The following is a 23,557-nucleotide window of genomic DNA, read 5'->3' as shown; positions in this document are numbered from 1 at the left end:
ATACAGTATATATTATGGATAATATATTATAATATATACTATATTATATATATAAACTATATATATTTATATAAACTATATATATTAAACTATATATATAAACTATATGTATTATACTAGTATATATTATGGACTATAATATATACTATATATTATATAAACTATATACATTACAGATTATATATGGTATATATTTTATGTGTATATTAAATATATATTATAATGTATATTAAATATATTTATATAGAATATATAAATTTGTTTCCCGTACTTTAAATTTAATAAAATTACTATATATTTTACTTTACATAATTATAAATTATATCATAAATAATATAATCACTATTTTCATATTTTATATAAAATATACTTATATATTCTTATTTATATATTATAATACATATAATATGAAGTATTTTATTCAATTATTAATGTCATTAATAATGAAATATATTATTAAAATATTATTACTATATATACATAACATATAATCTATATATCCCGTTGGCCTCCCACTCAGCAAATGACCTGAATCAATATGTAAAACTATTCAGAGTTCAAGTGCAGCAAACAGTCACAGCATTTGCTGGGGCTCTTTATATGACAATTGGCTAATTGGTCATGCGACGCACGCACGTGGGGTAGAAATTCCTGCTGTCTTTTTGGTGGAGTCTGGACTTGGAAGCATGCTCTCTCTCTCTGAACCTAGGCTCTGCTACCCACCAGCTAAAAGTGTCTGACTCTCAATTTCCTCCACTTCAAAAAAGGGGTCACACAGGTGCCTTCCCTGGGGGCTCTCGCGAACGGTCAAGTGGATAGGAGATGGCCAGATGCACTGTGAGGACTTGGCAAATTTGCTCTCCCTGGCATGGTGGCAGTTTTCTGCCTCTTGACATTTGCTCAGAATTTCTGTCCCTTGCAGATTTACTCCATGAAGGCTATTTGAAAGCTGTAGGGCATGATTACGTCGATGTCAAACCCAGCACCGGGAGAACGGACGGGCAGTAGGAGAAGTCATAGATCCCAGCATCGCATTTCAGAAACATTCAGGAAACATCAGAGGCATCATCCATGGTTTCCTTCATCCCTCACCAGTAGAGTGGGTCCATTTTTACCTGATGGACCACTGAGCTCTTAAAATGAAAACGGCGGTCGGAGGGCGGAAAAGAAAAAGTCAATAAAATAGACCACCTACAACAAAAGAACGGACGCTTAATTATTTGCACAAAGCATTAGAAAATACTGTGATATTTTATTATTAAAAATGCTGCTGAAAAGTTTATACATATGTGTCCAGCCATATATATCTTCTATCATTACTTAAGGCAAAATCAAAAACAAAATTGCAAAATAATAACTCAAGAAACCATTAAACCCTGCGTGCCTGTGAAGGTCAAGAATAAAAGCCTAGGAAAGTTTTTTGTTTTTGTGGGTTTTTTTTTTTTTTGTTTTTTTACTTATTTTTTTTCTCATTTTTTTCTCTTTTTTCACTTTTTTATAGATAGCAAGTATATTTTATTCTCATAGAACTCTATGAAGATTCTATAACTTCTTTCCATGTAGAAATAAGATATCCTTTAAGATGTATTAAATTTCTTTTGATCATATCCTCTGTAAAAGCTAAAGTTATTCACTTAACAAGAACTCTTTTTTTTTTTCCTTATCCAAATGTCACAAGCCTGACACATTAGTGTGCATATTGCTAGCAGAAGACAATTGGAAATACTAAACAAATATTGGAATTCACATTACAAACATACCAGACCCACACCAATGCCAGGCATCACTTCCCGTGGAGATGTATGGACAGCCTAAGTTGCCGTAGCCCAGCTGGGGGAAATACAGAGCTTGCAGAAATGACCTGACGATCGCTTTAGAAAGTGATGAACTGGGGGACAAAACTCGTATCCGTGACCCCTCGAGCTGCAGGGAAGGAGTGTGGCTTCGCCATGTGCAAAGGAGGGATTGAAACAGTTCGCAGATGTATATACAGAGAACCCCTCCCAAAGGTAACGCCAGATAAACGACAGAATTGATTGTGTTGACTTGTGCGCATTTCTAAGGACTGTCTTTTTCTAGAGGGCGTTTTCGAACACGTTGACGTAGATCGCTACAGTGTTCGTGTATGGGTTCAGTTTGCAAAGGTAGTTCCAAGGGGCAAAAGGACGTTGGACTGCTCTTTCTGGAGAATCCCCAACTCAGCAATGACTTTTAAGCCTGGGTTTGCAAAATAACCACAGTCAAGCCCAGAGACAGTATTTTCAGGTATCTTTGGCTACTATTTCCTGATGTTGCAATAATTCTTGAAAGACAAAATACAAAGTAACCACGGCTATCTTTTCTTTCCACCTTATGACACTCAAAATTATTCCTTCGGGAGAATTAAAAGGACAATGGGAACATGGGAAGGTGTTGGAGGGCACATCTCCGGTCCCCAGTTTGCTTGCCGATTTAAAAATGGGTGAGTCATTTGCATATCTTACCTTGACGGTGAAAGCTATCCTAACTTCCCGGAAAACCCACTAAAAGCACTTTTCACGTTCTGTCCTTTCCTGTAGGTTTGTTTTCTGTCTGCAGTGCTCATGGATCAGGGACTGATACATAGGTCCACGGAAGGCAGGACTTTCAGACAAGCGTATGTTTTGTCCAATAAATGATAGAAAGAATAAAAAATCTTGCTTACTGATAAATAAGGGACTTACTGCTTAAACCGAAAAAAAAAAAAAAAAAAAGGGAAAGACACATGCCCTCGCTTCAATCTGATTAGCTAAACGGAGGAGGTAGCTTAACCAGCGTTAAGCCTTCCACAGCTGCACTGCGGGAACACTGAGCCGTATTTACTTGGCAGGGCATGGCCCCACCAAAGGCAAGCTTTCTTCCCTTTTTTGGCAGGACCCTGGAGTGGGAAGCAAATCTCCCTCAACATATTCAAAGAACCACAACGACAGACCAAGATCTGTGTTTTGTGTCTCCTGCTGTCGCTCTGTGGGTGTGTGTTTCTAATTCGGCAAGCTCTCCATGGACCCCACGCTGGGGGTCCGTCCTGGCGTTGCAACTCCGTGAAGGCTAACACACAAAAATAAAAAAGTTTTCTGAAACCACGGTCTCCTAGGAATGCCGTTGCATGCATTTGTGCAACCCGCGAAGGGGGGATAGCCCCACGGCACAGACAGTCTGGGTCCGCTGAGTGACACCACATTCTCCTACAAATGAAATGCGTTAGAAAGCCCCGTGTCTCTGCTGACCACAAGTAATTAAGAAGAAAATCCTCCTGTGTCCGGGAGGAAACAGAGGTGAATGACTAATGTATATATATATTTATATACATACAGACCACAATGAAAAGCACAATCTTGGTAAAGGCTCTTTCAAACTGAAAACACCAATAAAAGCTTTTTTGTTGGTTTTTTTTCTCTGTGTGTGTTTTTGTTTAAACTCACAGCTATATACATTTTTTTTGTTTTTGTTTTTTTACAAAGTTTCTTAAATATAGTTCAGGCTGGCAAAACATCTCTTTGCACAGAACTATATGTATGTTCCTACATAGTCTGCTCTTGGAATAATACAATTCTACGTTTCCTCCTCTCCGTATGCTGGGTAAAAGCCCACAGACTCTTTCTTTCCTTCCGTAGAGCCATCCGTTGTATGGCACATAAAGAACTTTTTTTGTTGGGTTTTGTTTTTCAATTGTAATTTAAAAAAATTTTTTTTAAGTGTCCCTGGCTGAGTTCCCAAAGGGTCAGCTTTCAGTGTTGCGTTGGAAACATCCAGGTCCGTGAGACGGCGATGTCCTAGTCACGCTAAACGTTCGTTGGAGAGATGGGGAGGGTGAAGCAGGGATGTAACAGCAATGGATACTTTTTCACATTTCATAGGGTCAGAAGTTGATCTCGTAATACTAGGAAATGCCAACGGGATGGGTCCACAGGGACACGATGGCGGCCCTGTCACTGTTCTCCTGTTTCTGTCCTAAGTCAGTGGGATGACAGACATTCCTTGCGCGGGGATGTTGTTTCTCTCTTTCTCCCTGTCTCCGGCGGGGAGGAGCCGAGGGAGGGCAAGGGAACCGCAAAGCTATACTCTAGTGGTCGAGTGTCCATGGGGGAGATTGGTGCTGTTTTGTCCTCCGCTGAAGGTGTTGAACGTATGCAAAGGTTGCATCCCCGTCAGTGTGTTTGGAATCATGGTGATGGTGTTTGGTGTCATGAGTGGGATGTCATCTGGAGACCGGCGCAGCGTCAGGGTGTAGTCTGGGGGACAGGTGAGCCTCAGTGTGTCGTGTGCCTGCAGTGACTCGCACTCGTGGTCGTGTTCGAGCTGCTTCATCTGCAGCGACATGATCTCTTCGTTCTGAATGTGAGCAATGTCATTGGTCGTGTTTCTCTGGGGACTGGGGCGCCTGTGCGTTTCGTGGCGTCTCTTGTCCTTCTTGTAGTACAGAGCCGCAAAGGCCAAAATGTTGAGGAAGAGCAGGGAGGCCCCCACGGCGATGGTGACGCTCAGTTCGGTGGAGTAATCCCGTTTGGTTTCGATGAGGACGGTTGTGTCCTCGGGCCCTGTCTTATGAGGGTCCTTGGAGTGTTTGGGGTTGTTAGCGGGAGTGATGGCTGGGCGTTTGGTGGTGGGCCATATCTTGGCGGGAGACCGCCGGGTTCCATAGGGAAAGGAGGTCATGTCAGGAGGAGGGACCTTTGTGGTCGTTGAGACATACTGGAAGATCTCATTCAGGTTGTGAAGGTGGGGAACCAGTTCCAGCCAGAAAGCAACCTTGGTCGCTCGGTAGTGATCCCTCACTCTGGGCTTTAGGCCAATATGCAGATAGAGCTGGTCTTTGGGGTTATACTTGGACCAGGCCACCTCCTCAAAGCGATTGGGTTTTGTATGAATGAACTTGGTATCCTGAGGAACAGGCTGATTTGGGTCACTGGGGACAGAAGGGAGAAAAAAAAGAGAAAGAAGGTCACACTCTTCGACACGGGACACGTAAATCTCTTCATCAAATAAAACAGGGAATCACAACCAGTGAATCACACATGTTTATTGATGAGAACCAAGTACCCAAGGAGCAACAGACACATTCTGCTGGAATCCAAACACGGCTACCATTTTGCCTTTTCATTAACACCCCCTCTTCCCTTTATTTTAAACATAATTCCTGATGGCAGGGTCATGGCATTTCCATAACATTTGTACTATTTTTTGAATGCATCAAATGCTCTTCAACAAGGAAAAACTGAGAAAAAAAAATGGGTGTAGGACGTTTTTCAGTATTTCAAGTTTAGCTACTTTGGAGCCATAAATCTCAACCAAAGGTGTTTTGCCTGCACAGGGACATTTGGCAATGTGCGGAGACATTTTTGGTTCTCATGCATGGAGGGTCGTGCCAGGAATGGGTGGAGGGCTTGGGGGCAGCGTTCAACATTCTCCAGAGCACAAGAGAGCCCACCACACAAAGAAGTCTCTTGTCACAAATGTCAATAGTATTGAGGTTGAGAAATCCTAACTTAGAGGCTGTTGTTCGAAAAGCAGACATTCTCTTTCTTGCTCAAGAGTGGCGTCTGAGGTGGGCGAATACAGATTGCAGCTTTAATAACTAAAATGTGTGTTAAAAATCAAATAAAAACAGGCCTTATCATTGCAAAATGTGAGTAAACAGTAATATGCATCATGTGTTTGCTCTCTATTTGAAAGAGGGATACTTATGTACTTGAAAACCTTTTGAAGACTGAACCACGTAAAGATCAAAGAACTTTCCATTAATTCTAAGAATTTTGATAAGATCACACTTTCAAATATAGCGAAGTTCACGTTTAGAAGAAGTAACACTCAGTGCCAGAAATTGAGGGGTTTTGTAGATGTTAAGTGCGCCCGGCCAACTTTGAACCCGAGAATTGCCTTGTTATCCACAGAAGCGAGCAGAGGAAGAAAGAGAATCATCAAAAGTAAAGGATAATCCACAACATGGTACTTTAAATGTTTTTGCCACCAACTTTTTAAATCTTACAACCAACCTCCCCAAAATATCCTATTCTCATCTCTTCCGTTTATTTTTAGGGTTGGTAAAGTGAAGTATACTTCATCTTTATGTTTATTTGTTTGGAAAATTTTGAGGTCAGGCGAAGTAAAATGTCATCTGTTAAACAGCATTGAGCATTCAGACATCACGTATGGGCCGGAACAAGGTGGGACCTGCACACCCACGTCGATCGCCCTGGGTGTTCGAACTTCTACCCGGCACGCTACAACTTCTTGGCAGCATTTACAAAGCTACCTGCAGCCACTCTCCGTCAGCTCACACACCAGAAGACTGGGGGACCAGAAGGTCCTCCCTGAAGATCCCAAGTCCACACACATGACCGTGCATTGGGCAGGATGCAAACAATACATGGACCAGCAGGTGCAGCGTTTGCTAAAGGAAGGACTTTTGCCCTCAGTCTGAGGCTGTCTAAAGCATTTTCATGCCTTAAGCCCTGCAGCTGTCCCTCTTCAAGCTGTGAAATCATGAGCAAACTCTTAAGCCTCTCTCGGCCTCATCACCTTCATCTAAGAATGGGTGAGAATATTGGGATTGGAAGTTAGTGATGGAGGTTAAATAATCACTACACAGTGTGGCGCAAATAGCGACAGCTTAATAAATACTATCCCCTTCTGCAAATATGTGAAGTAGAATACCTAAAAATTGCTTAGGGAGAGATGACTATAAAGTCATATGCTGTAATAACCACAGCATATACAGTATACTATATCCTGTATATAGTGCATGCCGTATGAAACTATACTGTATACCACGGTATATACGGTGTACGAAACACTGTACATGCCATTTACTGTATACCACAGTATATATAGTATATTTATATATTGCATATATTATAAATCATAGCATATGCAGTATATTATATACTGTATACCACAGTATATAAGGTACACTGTATACTGTACATTGTATTTACTGTATACCACAGTATATACAGTATACTGTATTTGTATATTGTATATATTATAAATCATAGTATATACAATATAGTATATATTGTATAAAAGTATACTGTACACTACTCCAAAGTATATATGGTATACTGTATTTGTCTACTGCATGTTATAAACCATAGCATATGCAGTATATTATATACTGTCTATAGTATACGTTGTATAAAAGTATACTGTGCACTGCAGTACATAATGTTCACTGTATACTGCGCATAGTATTTACTGTATATAACAGTATATATGGTATGCTGTATTTGTATATTGTATATATTATAAATCAGCATATACAATATATTCTACAGACAGTATAGAATATATTGTATATAAGTATACTGTACACTACACCAAAGTATACATGGTATACTGTATTTGTATATTGCATGTTATAAACCACAGCATATGCAGTATATTATATACTGTCTATAGTATACCTTGTATAAAAGTATACTGTATGTTATAGTATATATGGTATACTATATACTGTATATAATATTGATTGTACATCACAGCATACATACTATCTATAGTCTACATTGTATAAAATTATACTGATACCATAGTATATTATGTACTATGTATAGAATGTATTGTAGACCACAATATATGCAGTGTACTATATAGTATATATAGTATATATTCTATACCACAGTATATATGGTATACTGTGTATATATATAGTATATGCTATATTAAAGTATACTGTATATTATATACTGTATGAAAATATATTGTATACCATAGTATACACTGCATAAAATATACTTCATATGTAGATATCTATCTATCTATATATATATGGATCTAATTATATACATGGTATACCAGAAAAAGAAATTTCACCTTTTAACTGAATACACACTAACTGAAGTGCTTTTATTTTACTAATAGGATTAAGAAAATAAAACATAAAATTATAGGTCCTAATGCCATGAGTTTTCTTATTTATGTGTCCATTTACAAGCATTAATATATTTAAAAATAAACATTTTATCTCTTCTTTTTAAAATTCTTACATGTTTCATAAAAATGTTGGCTTCAGTATAGCATCTCATGTTTCTTTTGAGTGTTCTGGAATAAATTTTTGAAAAAATTCCTATTTAATTGGAATCTGCCATGGAAACATTTGTCATCGATTTTTATTGTTCTAAAAGCAAGGAAAGATGGTGAGAATTCCTACTATTTTTCCATTGATCTGATTTCACTGAATTGGGTCTATTAGCTGTGTGGACCTTTTATTAAGCGGAGGGCATCTCGGAAAGAGAGTGTTCTGTTCATGTTCGATTTTGGACTATTTTTGATGAAATTCACTGTGCATTTGAAAGGTAAAGAAACACATTTATTTTGTTCTCAAAGAATAGAGCAGAGGATTTTGAAAATCCAGATAAGTAAGCTTTAGCCTGATACAATCTATCTATTAAAGTTCTTGGAGATGCACAGTCAGAAGCCTTAACCCAAGATAAACTCACAGAGCTTATGAAAGTCCATCATTTTCCTTGTCAAACACTCCAAAGACAGCAAGACCTCTAAGTGGGATATCAGTGTCTTGCTTTTTAGACTTGACTTCTGCAGGTGGCATGTTTTAATTTCCACGAATAAAATTAAAGATCATAATGATTAAGGATAGAAAGAAACGGACGTATCTTCCCTCCCGAGTAAAAACCTCAATGCATATCTGCATTTCCCAGCACCTGGAACAGACATTTTCACCTGTCATAATTGGAGACATCATTTTGGCAAAGAACAGTCAAGTGCATTTCTAAGCTCTTGTGGTCCATTTTATTTGCTAGAGATAGGTAGTATGATTTCTTTAAAAATATCAGTAAACTCTCTGAGAGGCTCTTTTTGGTGGTGTAAGATCCTCCTTACACCCAACATAATTTAGTAGCTATTAGTTACTAGACCTCTAAGAAGAAGACTACCCTATGCACCAAGAAAATAGGTTCGATGACACATGTCCACCTACACAAGACAGATGTTCACTCATTCAGCTTAAAATGTGTTTTGGCAGGAAAGGTCATTTTAAGACCAGACCGAGGCTGCAGGTGTCCCTAAGCCCTCCACCCTAAGCGCCTCTTGCTTTTTGCAAAGATTGAATACAAACTCATCACGAGATAACCAACATGATCAAAATTCATGCAGCCTTACACCAATGTCCTGAGAACAAATTAAAAAAAATTGAAATCTGTGTTGGTTGCATTGGCCGTGCCAAAACTGTCTTTCCATTCTCTTAACTTGATAGCATTTAAGTAAGCCCTTCGATGAACAAGGCATCATTGGGTTGCTCAAAGTGCTGCCTGTTGCAATGTGTTCTAGAGAGATCAAGTCTTCCTTGGTGTTCCCTTTATTGCCACTTCTTCCCGCAAAGAGCTCAAACCAAATCGGTGTTTGGTCCATGAGCACTTGGATTCTATGCACCAGGCGGGTCTTATACTCCCAAAGAGATTTTGGATGACACAGATTTCGAAACTTCCTCATGCTCTGTAAACCTTGGAATTCGTTTTAGTTTTTCCGTGACATGACTTCTTGTTTATCAAAACTTTCTACATCAGCTTTATTTGTAGACAAGTACATGTTTTGGCCTATGTTGTTTTTCCAGCACTGTTTTGGGTGAGTCTTCTCACCTGGGTCACGGAAACAGCCTCCTAGCTACCAGGAACTCTCCTCTCTCCTTCCTGTCTCCCACCTACACACATATTCCCAACGTTACTTTCCCGTGCTTAACAACAAAGGTGGCATACCATGTAATATAGACGTTGAAACCTAGACAGAAGGTCAGACTTATGAGCTTTGGGTTGTATGAAAAGCAGTAATAAGGAACACCAGAGTGCTGTCTGTAAGGTGCAGAAGATTGGAAGCAACACCACATGATGATGGGGATACATGTCCTGAGACCATGTACTCCTCTCCCCATAGCAACATGTTGCGATGGACAGATGGTGAGATACTCTTATGATCCTGTCTCTCTACTGCCTATGGGGAGCAGCTGATGGTTCTCTGTGTATTGTGTCATGGTCTGTGTGTCATGGTCTGAGTCCAGAGTTAAGCACCACCCCTCATCCAGTGGCATCGATATGGTTTATCCTATGTTATTCCCTTACGGGCACCATTTTGGCTCATGTTCCTCTGCACCCCTCAAGCAGCCCCCTGGGGACAAGGAAGTACTCCTCTGCACAGACCTTATTGTACCACCACCCTATTTAAATAAATAACTACCAACCACCTCTTAGGACTTTGAGATGTATTGACAAATAATTAAATCAGCAGACCTCACATCCCCTTATTCCTCCATTTTCTTGTTAGACCAGCAGCTATGGAAATGTTACCGCCTACTCACGCTGGAAAATGGCATTTTGCATTTCACATTAGAGGAAGTTCTGAGAGACTTCCTCTAAAGGATGATTTCAGTCATTTCAATGACCTTTCCAGCTGAATTAAGAAAACTCACTGCATATTAATATTCCTAAGTATTTATTATTTCACCTGGGATCGGCATGCAATGCGGAAGCAAAACCAGCTCCTTTTTGGACGCGGTCCAGATCCTTCAGACTGACATCCAGAGCTCTCCATCGTCTCTTTCCTGTTTGCTCAGCGAGAGCTCAACTCTCTCTGAAGTTCTTGACTCCCCTCAGAGGAGAGCTGTTCCTCGCTGCTGATGTGCTCACTCTTTTCCCATGTGTCCCACCATCTTTAGCACCTTCATGAAGGCCACAAGCATCCTGAGCACATACCGCGAATGGCCATATGAAGGTCTGTGGCCCCTGATGAATCCCAGGCCACATCAAGAGCTCTGCGTCTATGTTCCCCATATGCGGGGTGTGAAACACAGGCGGTAGGCATGGAGATCTTAGGAACCCAAGTGAGGCCATGAAAACGCACCCACTAACAGAATGTTATGGTATTTCTAATCCTGGCTCAGTCTTTGATAGGTCTTGGTGAAAAGGTCCATTTGGAGCTAGGAGCTCTTTCCCATCTCGTGACATTCACTAATATCCTTTATCTTTTTTTCTTTCTTTGTTAAACAGCGCGAGAGCATCAGCCTCAGAGCCTTTGGCAAGGCGAGAGGAGCTAACGAGAATTTAATGGCTTTGTTTGGATTTTACCATTTTTTTTTAATGGTTCAGTTACACTGGTGATGAATGATAGTCGCTTCCCATTTAAGAAAATCATATGAAGTTCATTTCCAAACATGTAAGGGGAAAAAGTATGTGGTTTTAACGAAGGTAAGCAATGATGGTGTGTTTAGATATTACGTAAAGAGTGCTATGGGTGGACGCCAGTGTTAGTGAACGAGCGTGGCCACCATTTGGGAAATGGCCTTGTGAGTCTTTCTGCTTTAAGAATGTGACACTTTGCTAGGAAAGGTATCACACATCTGAGTTCAAGGACACAATTGGGCATCATCCTGCCTTCAGGAGGGCTGATGGGTTGAAGTGTTCCCCCTCAAATTAACATAGGCTGAAGAGCTAACCCCCAGTCCCTCAGAATGTGTGGCCTTATTTGGAAATAGGGTCATTACAGAGGGAATCAGTTGAGATAAGGTGGAGCAGGTTGGACTTTTAAGGTAATATGACCGATGTCCTGATAAGAAGATGGCCATCTAAAGACAGAGACACGTAGGAATGTTGGACGGGATGCAGATGCAGAAATTGGAGGGATGTGGCTGGAAGCACAGCACACCAAAGAGAGCCTACAAACCAACGGGGGCTAGGAAGTAGCAGGAAACCTGCCCTTGCAGGTTTTAGAGGGAGCACGGTTCTGCCAACACCTGCATTTTGGACTTCTAGCATCCAAACTGTAAGACAGCACGTTTCTGTGGTTTTAATCCACACCATCTGTGGCATACAGTTATACCAGCCCTAGGGACGTTATAATAATATAATAAACAAGGATTATAGAAAAATACTTGTGGACTTGACCTCAGTCATCTCCTTGTTGAAGAAACAACCTTCAGGTGACAGGCATGCACCTCTCTCAAACGTCCATGCATTCTCCCTCCCCGACACCCTCATAGGACCTTTTCTTAGACCAAACTAGTTAAATCTAACAGTTCAAAGTGGGTATCCATGCAATACACTTGGCACTCTATAAGCACGCCATACCTTTGCTAGGACCACAAAATACTCTGAAAGCACTTGCCACCCAATAATATTTGGGGTCATTGGAAAGAATGACACCTGTTAAAGCCCTAAGGAAGCACGGAAACCCTCAGCTTCCCCACATCCTGTCTTTTGAGGTGCACAGGACTCAGGCACTGGGGCGGGGCTGCCGCAGCGTGGGAGCCCCATTCCGACACACGGCATGCCACGGGGAGATTCACCAACCCTCGGAGCCCTGGGCATCTCCGATGTTAATTCCAGGCATGAGGCTCAAGGTTAATGAGAGAAGTGGATGCAGGTAGAACAGAATGATAGCTCATTAATTTCCACAATTATGTTATTAGACAAGAGAAAACTGAAAAGATGCTGTGATGTTTGTAGCTATTTGAAAGGTTGGGGAGTCTTTTTCTCTTGTTGTTTGCAGAGACGCTGTTGAAGACGACATTGGTGATATCAATTATTATGTGTGGGTCTTGTATATTTTCCGCTATGCTTAGCGAACAAGCTTCCCTTTGAGGTGTGTATACATTTATACACTTCCCTATACATACATATGTATATATATATATATATATATATAAATATACAGAAATATATATATACACGTAAGTATATATATATTTATACACTTTCCTTTGAGGTGTATTATATACATTTATATACATTTATTTCCTGTATATACATATATATACACATATATATGAAATGGGTATTTATTTATGAAATAAATGTGTATGACATACTTAAATGAATATATCTGTAAATATACGCATATGTAGGAAATAAATCTCATAACTGTAGAGAAACAGTACAGATGTATATACATATATGTGTGTTACTATATAGTATATATTCCCATACATAGTATTTCCTAGATGTATTATGAGATTAACTTTACCCTCTTGGCTACACAATAAAGACAACTGGCCACGTGGCACATGGGTTTCGATAACCCTACTATTTATCAAAGGAGACCAGGTTCCTACTGAGACTTGAAATTCTGGGATCAGCGTCCAATAGAATTGCCATGTATGTCTCAGCCCTGAACCGGCAGGTGGAAAACAGAGTTTTTAGTCATGCAATTAACACGCTGGCCAAATGCTGGTTGATACAACGCAACGTGGGGTGAGGACACAACGCGGCCACTCCACCGTTATTGTGTGTGTGTGTATGTGTCATGGAAAGAAGAACCATGTGAAGGAAGCAGACAAACCAGGAGAGAAGTAAGAAGCCAGTGTGGGAAGAACATACCCGGTTTTGGCGAAGTTGGTCCAGTAGGTCATGACCACAGCGCTGAGCATGACATCGTTCTTGGAGAAGTTACAGCTGAAGAGCTCAGTGGGGCCGATCATGGGGATCCCAAAGACGTAGGGCACTTCATCGCCGTGGGCTGAGTCCGCCCAGCTGGGCTTCATTTCACTTTGGCAGTGGTGATAGAAGGCGTAGAAGTATGTCGGAGAGCCATACTGAGCGTGGAGGTCAGCGGTGGCCACCGCGGGGGCCACCCACTGGTGGTCCGTGAAGAGAGCCACGAGGGTTTTCCGACGCGTCTCTGGATTCTCCTTGTCGGCCCAGTCCGTGTACATGAATTTGATGGTCTCCCGCAACGTGTCCTTCCCCTCCGGGTAGCCATAAAGGTTGTCCACAAAGTTGGACACGGAGAAGTCAAAGTCATTGGGCGTCACGCCATCTTCGTTGTCCACGATGCCATCCACAAACTTCAAGCCTTCCCCCTGGTTGACGCCCAGCATGATGTCGTAATTCAGGAACTCCCCCTGCTCCATCAGGATCTGGGGGTCGTCTGGGATGACATCGCCGTCGATGACGGGGCCAAAGGAAATGTGGTACGTGGCGGGGGTGATGGTCTGCTGAATGAGCTCTTTGTAGTTCTTATTCCGAAGACATTCCACCATGTCCGTGGTATCCAGCATGTTGCAGCCGACTTTATCTGCCAATATCCGAGTGTACTTGGCAGGCTGGTAGTTCACTGCCCAGCTGGACAGGGCGGTCCCACTCTGGATGATAGCCTTCTGGAACAGACCTGCAGGTGCAGAGTTGTAGACATGCAAATGAAAACCCGAAAGATAGAAAAGCAGCTTTTACTTCGCAAAGAAGGCTCTGATTGTCTCCGGGGCATGTGAATTTCTGGATACAGTGGCATTCAGCTCTTTCAGGAGTTTTTAGTCATTTCCATCTCTTTCTCTCCCCCTCCCCCTGCTGCTGGACATTGGTTAGCTGGGGTGTTCTTCACACACACACACGCACACACACGCACACGCAGGGCTTAAGAACATGAAACTGCATTTACAATTTAGCTGCACTGGTTTAAAAAAAACCCATGCACTCCATTTACCCTTCCCCAATTTCGTGTTGGCATCCCTATCACCAGATGCTGTGAATAAAGCCTCAGCGAGTTATCACCTCCCCCATTCCTGAAAAATATGCTTTGTGCCAGAAAGACGTCAAAGACCGTTTTGCCTCACTGGCGAAACCAGGTACCACTTCATTATGGGGGAAAAAACCATGCGCTGAAATCAGTTTCAGAGTATAAATTCCAACACGTATTTGTATTTCCACCGTCAATATATCACATACATACTTTTACGACTAAAATATTAATTAAATTAGTGATTCCTAAAGGAATCCTCAGTTGCTTGCCCAACTAAAATGTATTTTTCAACAAATGACTGTTCTCGAAATCGCATCAATTCAAAGCCCAGACTTTTCTGTCTTGTATTCTGTCACAAGTTAAAAACCTGTGTTTGGCGAGAAATGAAAAAAAAAAAAAAATTGGGCAATTTGATGAGTAAAATTCTATGTAGCTTACAATCTTCTATCACATCAGTCTAGAATATGAATGTCCGTAAGTAAAATAACTTTTTAAAAAACCCTCTATTTTTCACTACTGCAGGAGAAGAGATGATGGGGTAGAAAATGATAGCATTCTGTTTCTTATCTCTTCCTGACATTTTCTTGAATTCCAGCATGACGCAGCTCTGATGCCTCGGGAGTTGCTGGAAGAATAATTCAGCCGGGAGCCCAGAAGTTCGTGCCCTGTAGCGTTTTAAGGTCATGCAAGCAATCAAGTGAGGAAAACATGATTGCAATCAGGAAGATGCGATTCTCAAGCCTGGAACATGGCCCAAAGAGGACACACAAGAGAAGATTTTCAATGGCTCGGCTTTGCTCAATGCAACATCAAAGTCATTCGGGGGCCGGTCTCCCAGAGTGGGTAATACTCTCAGAGATGTACAACTACTGACCTGTGTGTTTAGCTCTCAAGATCCATGTGCGGAAACCCGCGAAAGAAATGATGCCGATACTTGTCTATGGAAGACTTTCGTAAGTTAAAATAATCAGGATTAGAAAAAAAATTGTGCTACAAGTTACGTGTTTTATTTTTTTCCCCTTTTACACTGATTGGCCGTGACTGATGTAGCAGTGTGTGTGTGTGTGTGTGTGTGTGTCTGTGTGTGTTACAGACTATAATCCCTGATAAACCTTGAAAAATTAGATAAAGAAAAATGCCATCATTCATACTAGAAAATTCAAGATACGCCAGCATTTTGGTGTCACGGCCATGGGGCTGTTTGCCACTCAACGTTCTGTTTTCTACCACTGAGTCCAATACATGCACAGCGTTGACATTGGGTTTCCCAGGCTCCTGGGCCCCTGCTCCAGACTTCTTGATGCCAATTACTGTTCCTTTGAGCAAATGCACCTGTTTCTTATAACCTTCTTGTCTTTTGAATCCTGGAGCTTTGCGTTTGAGTCTTTGCTATAATACCGTGGTGAACATCTTCATGAAAACATTTTCCATGCATGGGGTGATGGTGTTTTTAGACTACATTGCTACAAGTACAATTCTAAGGCTGACAGTCTGGGTATTTATATATTGTTGGGTTGTTTTGAAAAGCTTCCCCACAGAGACATGACCCACGGGCAGCCCTGCCACAGAGCCCACTCATCTCCGATCTGTTGATTTAAGTAATGAATGCTCTTTCTCCAATTAGATCTGGTTTACAGTGTTTGATTCCTACGGAAGCCAGTCCTGACTACTTGCTCACTCGAGAACGGGGATTATACCCACTGACAAACGGGAAAGTCTAAATATTTCACGGAATGCTGCAGGAATCGATATTACCAAGGAATCGGTATAACCCTCTCATTATTCACTTTTTCATTTCTGTAAAAATGAAGGGTTAGTATAAGTGTGAGCCCCTAATTCGAGCTCTCGTTAGACATTATGAAATCACCTACAACTTTGTCAGCTTTGATCTGACTGATGGTTGCTTGTGGGTCCTGCACTGGGCATCTCATCGACGGGTGAATTCTGAATCTCCTTACTACGCTGAAAATCCACTTGTCACATTGGTGTCCGGACCACTTAAAATTTCTACTCAAGCTGAGTGTTTTTATCTCCTAAGGCCTGCTGAACACCGTCAGAGGAAGTCTGAAGTTCACGACGCAACATTCAAGTGCAAAAGCAGTTGGTACATAAAATAGCAAATAGGAGAGGCGATGGGGAATATGCACAGATATTCATGAACCCGTAAGGCAAGTCTATTCTGCACAGAAGATCAAGAGCACCTCCTACTCTTCCCCGATGTTTCATCGCTAAAGGGGAAGGACGGGAATAGGTTTGAGTCGGGGTCTGGGAAGCTTGGTTTCTTCCCTGGCTTTGTCGCTTGCTGTGTGACCCTAGGTGGGTTATGCAACCTCTCTGAGCTGCCATCTCCTTTCTATAAATGGTAGCTTTGGAGTAGATGAGTTTCAAGATCCCCTTTGGTGCTACACTTCCCCCACGGACACAAGGGAGCCACCTTGACTTAGGGTGGGTCAGGATTTTTGTTTTTTATTTATTTAATGTAATTTTTTTTAGCAGGGAGAGAGGCAGAGGGAGAGAATCATAAGTAGGCTACACACCCAACATGAAGCCCGATGCCGGGCTCGATCACAGGACCCTGAGGTCATGACCCGAGCTGAGGTCAAGAGTCGGACGCTTAACGGACGGAACCACCCGGGCGCCCAGACAAGCGACTTTTAAACCACATGGCCGTGAGCCACGTTGTTTACGGAATGCACAAATCTGCAACCCTTACCTACATCACTGTTTCTCTTCTGTGTTACCCTCCCCAAGCTGAGATGAGAAGCTGACCGAATTTAAAGTTGACCAAAAAGATAACATTTAAAACGGACCGAATAAAGTCAGAGAGGCAGAAGCAAAGTGCTGGTCTTTCTAAAGAAGTCATTTTCGTCCCAATTGTTGCAACGGGCATCTCATTGTTAATTTAAGTGACATGACAAAATAGGGTTTACATGGGAAGAAAGCTGACTTAGAAGAATGGGAGTCCATGTCATTTTGGGGATTTTTTTTTTTTTTAAAGATTTTATTTATTTATTCGGCAGAGATAGAGACAGCCAGCAAGAGAGGGAGGGAACACAAGCAGGGGGAGTGGGAGAGGAAGAAGCAGGCTCATAGCAGAGGAGCCTGACGTGGGGCTCGATCCCATAATGCCAGGATCACGCCCTGAGCTGAAGGCAGACGCTTAACCGCTGCGCCACCCAGGCGACCCTGTTTTGGGGATTTTCGGTGGAGGTTGCGAGCGAGACTTAGGGCAACACCGCCACCGAGCACCTCGGATATGCACTCCGTGCGCATTCCCTTCTCAGCCCCCCGGCACGGGGATGCCCTTATTACCTTCCGAATAGTGCGACAAGGTCAGCAGACTCACGCACGAGGCTCCCGCACCCGAGCCAAAGATGGTCACTCGTTTGGGATCCCCGCCGAAGGCGCCCACGTTCTCCTCGATCCACCGTAGCGCCTGGATCTGATCCAGGAGGCCATAGTTGCCTTTGGCCGCCTGGTCGCCGGTACTTAAAAACCCTGCAAGAGAACACAGGATATGTTGGGCTGTCAACTATTAAAAAGCACATGCACGTTGCCGGTCCTTGAACAGGTATCTCATGGTCTACCTTGTTCATTCTTTGCTGGTCTCCCTATAGATGAGAAGCACCACTGGAGAGCATTGAAAGCAATTTTTTCTTTGCTTTTTTTTTTTTTTTTTAAAGATTTTATTTATTTGTCAGAGAGAGAGCACAAGCAGGGGGAGCTGCAGGCAGATGGAGAAGCAGCCCGTCCGCTGAGCAGGGAGCCTGACATGGGGCTCAACCCCAGGACCCTAGGATCATGATCTGAGCTGAAAGCAAAGGCTTACCCCACTGAGCCACCCAGGCGTCCCTGGAGAGCATTCTCATGGCAGGACCGATTTTGTTATGTAAATCATTGTTACAATGGTTATTGTTTCTGTTGACCCTATGATACAATGTCTCCTCTGAGTTTGTATAGGGTTACTGTATCAGACACAATCAGTCTAAAATATTTATAACACGTGATTATATCAGAGACTATAAATTTGACCAGATTCAGGTTATTATTCCTGTGCACATGCTAGTTGCAAAGTGAGAAAGTCTCCTAAAAGATGTGTTTTCAGGGAAAATCCTAAAAGAAGTTTTTCAGGGAAAAATAGTACATGTGTTGGGCTGGGGGGATTTCTGTGTAGATGTTTAAGAGAACGAGCATGTGTATAAAAGCATTATAGGTCAGTTTTTTTCCCATTGAATTTGTTATTAATATTTTCATTGAATTCCTTTTAATGCTTCAGTTTCAAAGTACATGATAGACATCATGAGATCCCAGTCTTACTTAGCATGCACCTGTATCTTTCCCCTACAGGACAAACACCAGAGTCACACACAGTAACACACAAGTCTTTCATCTCAGCCAAATGACAATGCATATTCAAATCACTCCAACTGTTCCTAAAATCGAATGAGCTGGTACGTTTTATTTTAAGAAGAAGGAAGATTCCGTAACCTGAGGAACTAATTTCACTCCCCAGGCATCAAATTCCTAATTCCCGCTTAGAAGCTGCAAAAAAAAAAAAAAAAAAAAAGGCATTTATGGGAGTAAAGTGATCACATAGACATTGGACTCCTTGCCTGTTTCATGTGGCAAAAAGATCCTGACCTGGATGAAGGCTTCCTTCTGAGGTTTGAAGCCATTTTGTCGATAGACAGATAACTCTCCTGCTGAAATTCAAAACTACGGTTGTTTTGGAAAGCACCAGCCAAGGTTAATTTATTGTACAAGCATGAACCCAACTTTATATCCCCTCTTTCTTGCACAAGCCTTCTGACCCAAAAACATGCAAGTCATAAAAAGTGGGGTTTTTTTTAACCATTTTAGTTTGTTATTTGCCCCTGCCCCAAACACCCAATTATGATATTTCCATCGTCCATTGCATTTCCAAGTCCACGGCATTAACTTCATTTCAATTAGTGCACATTAACTTCCTGCGATCACCTGCTCCAGTGCCGATGTGAACACGGACTGATTTGGGCCCTGAAGTAACAGGAATTAGAACCGAGGCCATCAAACCCCCTCTCTAACCAAAGCTGACAGCAATTCTAAGGAGGTCCCGAGCACCGGATTCTAAAACGTAAAACAAAGTAAGTGCGGGATGAAGGCTTGTACGCAACGAGGAAGCGAGGCTTCGTTCCCCAGGCACCTGAGAAAAATGCACAGGGTGCGCTGGGAGGGTATCAGAAATGAATGGGCCCCATTTAAAATAAAGCAACGGGAAGGTTTTTTTTTTTTTTTTCTTTTTGGTTCTAAAATTGCAACGCTCGAACTCACAATCGACCGTATCTATGCAAACAGATGCAAGATGAAACCTGCAAGGTTGTGAATGTACGGCACGTCCTGCAGATCCAGGCTTCTCCCGCGTTCACAGGGATTGCGCGGAGATTAGCTGTGATCAGTGGGAATGTTCAGACGTTACCAACCCCTCCCTCGTTTAATTAGCAATTACTAATTAGCGTTTCATGCCAGCGAATGTTCCCCGGCTCTGGCATTCATCATGCAACCTTTTACACAGTTTCTCATAAAATGCATCGTGCTCGGCTTGGGAGAAAAGCCCCTTTCATGCAGCTTTCTGTATGAAACCGCTCCTAATGGCAGTTTGGGTGCCGTATAATAACCATAAGACAAGCCTCTCTTTCCCCATTAAGGAAAGAGGTGATTAATTCCTAAAGGCCCTAGTAATTTTTTGGCAGAACTGCTCTGTCTTTAACACATCCTTCCTCCACCGCCTCTCCTCCCCCCCACCCCCTCTTGTCAACTCTCCCAGAATGACCTATTTGCTTATTTTGTTTCCACAGAGCACCATGAGGATTTGCAACCTACGGTAAATCACCAGCCTTTATTACTTCGGGGCCCCTCCCGAGCAAAACGTGTCTGTTGTAACCTCTCAAATGCCAGGCTAATTAATATTCTATACGCTGGCAAATCTCAGCTTTCCTCACAGCGTCCTATTGAAAGGTTTGATCTTTGCGATTCTGAATTCCTTCCAAAAGTCCTGAGGGAAACAGCTCCTCCATGCATCTCTGAAGTTCAGCAAATGAACGTGGGGTTTTTTTGGAAGTCGGTGTTACCATAGTTTCTGCCACAGAATATTCAGTTAGTGCAACACCCAGGGACTTTTTTTTTTTCCTTCTCTTGTAATTTAAACAATTAACAAGGCAGAGTTTCCATTGCAGGTACAGCATGAACGCAAGCAATTTTATTTTCTCTGCAAGAGCGTATTCCTTTGCTGTTCTGATGGTGAAAATGCGGTGTTTGATATAATCCAGATATGAGATGGGTATGCATTGACTATCGTGGAATTCTATGAACGGGAGAGTAGATAATTAATTTGGAAACAGCCAGGCACATCTCCAAAGCTGAGGGCTGGTAGAAGCATCCTTAGAAGTCTGTCCCACCGCAGAGGACGTAACTGCCCATATATGCTGCCGATGAATTCACAGGAACAGCCCGTTGGCTGGCTAAAGCCAGAGAGTTTAAACAAATGGCTTCTTTCACAGATAAGGACTCCTGGCTACAGATCTTTGAAGCATTTCACTGATGAAACATTTGGCTTTTGAGATTTAAGGTCTCTGCCATGAAGGCTGTAAATCAGTCAGCCCCCCGCCCCACCCCAACAATGCAACAATGAGAGAGAGATACAAAACAGACCCTCGAACTCAGACATACTGTCACTAGATTGATACCAAGTTTCATTCCAAGCCCTGGAACGAACAAAAGAATATATATACATTCACACAAGAGACGTGCTCAGTTGTCGAGCGGTTATTTTAAAATATGGTCCACGAGACATGCCTACACCCCATAAATCACATTTTCCCCCTGCATGCTGAGTGAAATTCCACATCATATAAAAATGAAGCACTGTATTTGGTCTTCTTACTGGTGCTAGAAGAAAAAGTTTCAGGCTTTTATGATAGGTTATCACCATCTAAAGGTTTCTCATTCTTCTGAATTGTACCATAGGGTTTAGGAGAGTGACTCCAGGTCACACGGCTGTCCGTGCACTGCAGGTCAATGGTTAGAAGCCCAGTGGTAGGACTTTAAAGCGCCAATCCATTTTCTTCTAGGACATAATGCATTACATAAGCAGAGTAGACCTTGTTTGGGTGACCACTAACCAGAAGATAAGTACTAAGCGTATATAGAATGATGTATTTCATATTTTTAGGGTGTGCATTCACCGGCAATTGGTAGAATTAGAGTCTCAACTGTATTTCTAAAAGAATTTCTGAAATATAGTTGACAATAGATTCATTCTTATTAATGGCATATATGCACATATGTGTGTATGTAGGTCATGCATGGACATGTTTATGTAATGTATGTAGGATGTATCTGTATAAATAGATCATTCCGTGAGAGCAAACGTGTATGAATATGTGATATAAACATAGATACAGAATAGCCTACTAGCAAATCACTAACATCTCATTTCTATATGGGCGTGTATGTGTGTGTGTGTTTGTACACACACTTAATTTAATGGAGTAAAAGCAAAAAGGACTGTTTACCTAAAAATTCTCCAGTGAGAAGAGAGAGAATTTATTTGAGGTCACATAAATGAGCCCAGAAAGAAATGTGTGATAAGAATTGGAGCAGAGTTTAGTTTTAAGATGAAAATCAGCCAAATACGTGCAAATCTCTCTTCTCTGATGTTCACAGAAATCCTTCGCTGGGTGCACTTATTACAACGTGAAACTTAAGTTTTCATAGTGGAATTGGGTAGGATTTGATGAATGTGCCTACATCTATAGATGGGAGGGAAGGAAAGGTACATATTTGAATTCTGTGAGCCTGATGGGGGAAAGCTGTTGAAATTCAGTGTCTCTATTTGTAGCTTTTAGTTTACTTACAGATGACATGAGTCATAACCTACTGTATTTAATTAGCACATCAATGTCATACAGGGTCAAAATCTATTTCCAACGTCAGTAGAATAAATCTAAGACAGGACAGATGATTTCTACGGCACAGGTTTCCAAACACGGGGCCCGTTCAGTGGTTAACGGGATTCGTTGCATTAGTTCCATCAAGTATATTATATTCCCCACTAAGTAATTGAGAATGAGGCTGTGCAGGTGTTTTTTAAAGTAATTTAGTTGAAATTATAGTAACTCACAAACTAAGACCAAAATTATATTCTGGAAACAAAATACAATACAATAAACACAGTTTTCCTTATTACACAATAGAGATCAAAGCGTGAAGGTCATTGGTCAATAATTTCACAGTGATGAGATTTTGGCAATGGCCAGTCTGGGACCAAATCCTCTCTGAGCCAACTTGAGATGCGTTTCCATTCGAAACCCCATACTAGAACACTGCTGTAGATTTGTGGGACTTGCATTCAATTGGCCACCAAATCTTTTTGCTTTTATTTCTGAAACAGCTCTGACACCTCGTTCCTCTGCTGTGTGTGCACCTCGGTGCCCGAGACAAGATGTCCAATTCACTCCTCCATCCTGGCTACTTCCAACCCATTTCCATACCATGAAGATAACCCTAAAACCCTTAAACCCTGAAGTTCTTTTTCTATTTTAAAAAATCTTTATTTGAATGTGCAGAGGTAGTCAGCCACCCAAGGATCAATTCTTATTGACTGTAATTTTGAAAATAAGGGATGACAGCAATCTCAGTGTTCATGAATAAAAGATAGGTTGCGTGAATTCTGTTGGCTGAACCGTATAATGGGGGGATCTTCATTTGTGGAGACCCAGAAACACAGCTATGATCTCTCAAGGGAAAACATCGAGTTGCTGAATATTGGGTCCTATGATCCCATGATTATTAACATAATAAATTAACTCTGGAAGGAAATACCACATTTAATAGTGCTTAATTCTGGGAATGTGGTTATAGGTGATTTTCCCACTTAATTCTAAATAAGGGTTTACATTTTTTACAATTTGTAGCTCGCTCTTAACAACCAAACACTATGTTACTTTGTGACTTTGGTTTTAGACGCAATTGGCTACATCCAGGATGCTCTTTAAAGGGCTGTGGTGAGCCTGTAAGCTGCCTTGTCCACACCGCCCACACCTGC

At 41.7% G+C, this 23,557-nt stretch overlaps 1 protein-coding gene across 1 annotated transcript in view; it reads right to left on the bottom strand.

Moving 5' to 3' along the window:
• Nucleotides 1-523: 523 nt before the first annotated feature.
• NLGN4X (neuroligin 4 X-linked) overlaps nucleotides 524-23,557 on the bottom strand; it is a 44,052-nt gene continuing 21,018 nt past the window's right edge. Inside the window, exons 2-4 of the mRNA XM_040638489.1 lie at nucleotides 17,788-17,973; nucleotides 13,338-14,187; nucleotides 524-4,924 (exon numbers count right to left, since the gene is read on the bottom strand). Coding sequence (XP_040494423.1) covers nucleotides 4,075-4,924; nucleotides 13,338-14,187; nucleotides 17,788-17,973 — 1,886 coding nt within the window. The 3' untranslated portion in view covers nucleotides 524-4,074. The remainder of the gene's footprint in view (nucleotides 4,925-13,337; nucleotides 14,188-17,787; nucleotides 17,974-23,557) is intronic.

Source organism: Ursus maritimus (genome assembly GCF_017311325.1).
Source record: "Ursus maritimus isolate PB19 chromosome X unlocalized genomic scaffold, ASM1731132v1 scaffold_X1, whole genome shotgun sequence".
Classification (NCBI taxonomy): Eukaryota; Metazoa; Chordata; class Mammalia; order Carnivora; family Ursidae; genus Ursus; species Ursus maritimus.
The sequence above is the reverse complement of the archived record's forward strand: the minus strand, read 5'-3'. Positions and strand labels throughout refer to the sequence as shown.